General features: G+C 58.8%; 1 protein-coding gene across 1 annotated transcript in view; it reads right to left on the bottom strand.

The window, feature by feature from the left end:
- Positions 1 to 3,069, bottom strand: part of LOC104620992 (astrotactin-1-like) — a gene marked incomplete at both ends in the record, with an annotated part of 11,443 nt that overhangs the window by 8,133 nt on the left and 241 nt on the right. The window contains 2 exons of the mRNA XM_010287363.1: positions 2,090 to 2,214; positions 2,802 to 2,990. Of these exons, the coding sequence (XP_010285665.1) occupies positions 2,090 to 2,214; positions 2,802 to 2,990 (314 nt within the window). The remainder of the gene's footprint in view (positions 1 to 2,089; positions 2,215 to 2,801; positions 2,991 to 3,069) is intronic.

The raw sequence follows: 3,069 nt of genomic DNA, 5'->3' as shown, positions 1-3,069 counted from the left end.
AAGGGGGTGGGAGGGGGCTAGATCCCCGCCTTCTGCCCAGGAGAGAGCCAGTGGTGCCCAGAGACACCTTCAGAGCTTCCCACTTGCTCTGTAGGGATGAAAGGCTCTCTGGTCTTCAGAGGACAAATCAGGACTGGAAAGTTCACCCTAGTCTTTACCATCCCAGGTCCTTTTGTCTCCCCATGCCTCAGTTCCCCAGCCCCAGCCCTTCACCTGGTGCTGGGATGGGCCACCCTTGCAGCAGGTCCCCACGAGAGGGAGCCTCCTTCACGTGTCTGGAGACTCATGAAGGACCTGCCTGGGCACCTTCACCCCACGCTGACGCCCACCAAAGCCCCCGGCCAAACCACTCCACCACAAAAGCCCTCCTGGCCCAACAGCTATTTCTTTGCTTGACTCCCCTGGTTCCCAAGGGCTCCCACTGAAGTCGATGTGACAGAGCATGTTGGAGCCCAGAGAGGACGAGTGTCACACCAGGGTGCACAGCAACGATGCTGACTTGGTGCCGTCCCTCCTGCCACCAGCCCACCAAAGCCCCCGGCCAAACCACTCCACCACAAAAGCCCTCCTGGCCCAACAGCTATTTCTTTGCTTGACTCCCCTGGTTCCCAAGGGCTCCCACTGAAGTCGATGTGACAGAGCATGTTGGAGCCCAGAGAGGACGAGTGTCACACCAGGGTGCACAGCAACGATGCTGACTTGGTGCCGTCCCTCCTGCCACCAGAGGTCTGCAGTCAGCAGCACCAAAGAGCTCAGAATATGCAGGGAAGACTTGCCAGTGCCTCATGATGCCCAGAAAGCTCTCAAGATGGCTACAAAGCCACCAAGCCCCTCTCCAGCCCCTCCAGCCCACCCGTGCTCGGTCTCTACACAGGGGAAGGAAGATGGGGAGCTGGTTCAAGCCTGGCTCCTCCCGTCTCTTCACACTGTCATGGGGTGTGGTGGAGATAGGCAAAATTGCAGCTGGTCAAGGAAATAGGGTCTATCTCTAAGGGCTTAGCTTACAAAGCACCATCACGAAGCAAAAGAAAAGTCCTCGCTGTGCCGGGGACCGGTGCTTTCCACCTGAAAGCCCTACCAAAGGGTGTCCCTGCCTCTGCACCAAAGAAGGAGGCGCCCAGCGGGACCATTGATGACGGTCAAGGCAGGCCGGTGGGGTGGGAGGAAGCCAAAGGATGCCCAGGCAAAGCCTCGCTCCTGGAACGGGCTCAGGGCATGGCTGGCGGTGCCTTGGTACGGGCCAGCTGCTGCGGGGAGCCGCCGGAGAGCACGTCCGCGGCTCAATAGCAAGATCTTCCTATTGCAAGGGTGGTGAGAAAAGGGCCAGCGCTAGTCTGTCCCCGAGACTCCTGCAGAGAAAACAAGGCTGTTAAACAAAACCTGGGGTGCAAGAGCATTGCTGCGCTCCCCCAGCAAGCTGGAAATGCATCGCTTTGGGCTGGCTGCAAATTGCAGCTTCGCAGGCGCCGAGGGAAAGCAGAGGAGCCAGGGGATGATTTGTCTCTTGCAATTTCTCAATCGATATCCAGCTCCTGACGTTTGCAAACAAAAAGCAAAGGAGGGAAAGTGGCAGGTGCCAGAGCGAAACCAAAATGTGATATTGTGGGTGGAAAGACACTGCCAGACCTGAAAAGCCTCCAAGCAGGAAAATCAAAGAGGAGGAAATTGCAGGAGAAAAAAAAGTGCTTGCAATCGAAAGATGCTACATCTGGAGACAGCCCACAGCAAAACAGCAACGGGTCTGTACTCTCGCAGGTGGGCTTGGGAAGACGTCCAGGCTCCAGGAGGTCTGAGCCAGCAGGATCCAGACTCAGGCTCCGAAAGAAGCCTTTCCCACACTACAGCCCCGGAGAGAAAACAAATGTCTCCGTGGCTGGGGCACGGCAAGAGCAGCGCCATGGGCTGGTGCCAATACCGAGAATTCTGAAGGTTCATGATGGAAATGACGCAGCAGTCACGGTGCCTGGAGCTTCCAAGCTCACGCCGTCTGAACCCAGGAGCTCCTGGGCAGCAAACCAAGGTCACCTAACGTGTCTGGGCTTGGACGCTGGCTCCTGCTTGCTGCCCAAACCTGGGTGGTGCCACCCACCGTCCCCAGCACAAGCCGCAAAACGCCCGCAGGCAGCTTGGCAAAGGCCAGCAGAAGAGGAGGTGCCGCGGTCCCGGTGACAGCCGGCAGCAGGCAGGCATCAGGCTGCCTCTGCTTTTGGAAAGCTGGCATCCGAACCAGCCATCGCTTCCCCGCAAAAACCCTGCGGCGGGGGAGCCATCGCGCCTCGCCCCAGCGAGGGCTGCGGAGGGGAGGCAGCAGTGCCGGATGCCCTCTGCATCACGGTGAACCTCCCAGTCCATAACCGGGCTCCCGACGTTAAAAGCACGGCGCTGACAGCCCGGGAGAAGAAAACACATTAGAGGGAGAAAAGTCTGGCCGCGGGATGCAAGTGGAAGAGAGCAGATATGGCGGAGACAAAAGGAAGGAAGGAACAGGATTAAAGACAAATAACAGCTAAGTCCAGAATCAGGCAGGACGGCGTGGTGGGATTAGTGCGTTTGTCTTTCATCTCCCTGGGGATGTGGGTATTTATCTTCCTTGCTGGCCCGGACTAACGCCTGCTGCAGTCCGCGGGAGTCCTTCGGCCGGCTTCAAAGGGTGCGAGAGCGGGGTGTAAATAAGAGGATGAGATGGGACGCAGCCCTGACGCGGGCTGGGCGCTTTCCCTGCTCTGCCAAAAGCAAACCCAGCTTCCCACTCCCATGGGGTGGCTGTGGGGACCCTTCCTGGGGACGAGCGGGGCGCCTACCTTTGCTGATGTCCTCGTACTCCAGCCAGAGCTGCCGCTGGACCTGCCTGTTGGGATACCAGATGGAGCAGGACTCCTCGAAGCCGTACACTGCCTCCTGGATGTAGTGGTTGCCAAACTGGTCCAGCAGCGCCACGAAATCTCCACGGGAGGTGGCCCCATCCAGAGAATGGAGAGCGTTGCTGAAGGCTGGGGAGGAGATGGGAGGAGATGCTCAGACCCCAGAGGGCCCCAAGCCCTTGCCGCCTCCCTACACACTTGCGATGGG

The sequence above is a fragment of the Phaethon lepturus genome, unplaced genomic scaffold, assembly GCF_000687285.1.
Source record: "Phaethon lepturus isolate BGI_N335 unplaced genomic scaffold, ASM68728v1 scaffold23035, whole genome shotgun sequence".
Classification (NCBI taxonomy): domain Eukaryota; kingdom Metazoa; phylum Chordata; class Aves; order Phaethontiformes; family Phaethontidae; genus Phaethon; species Phaethon lepturus.
Note: the sequence above shows the minus strand (reverse complement) of the source record. Positions and strands in the feature narration are given on the sequence as shown.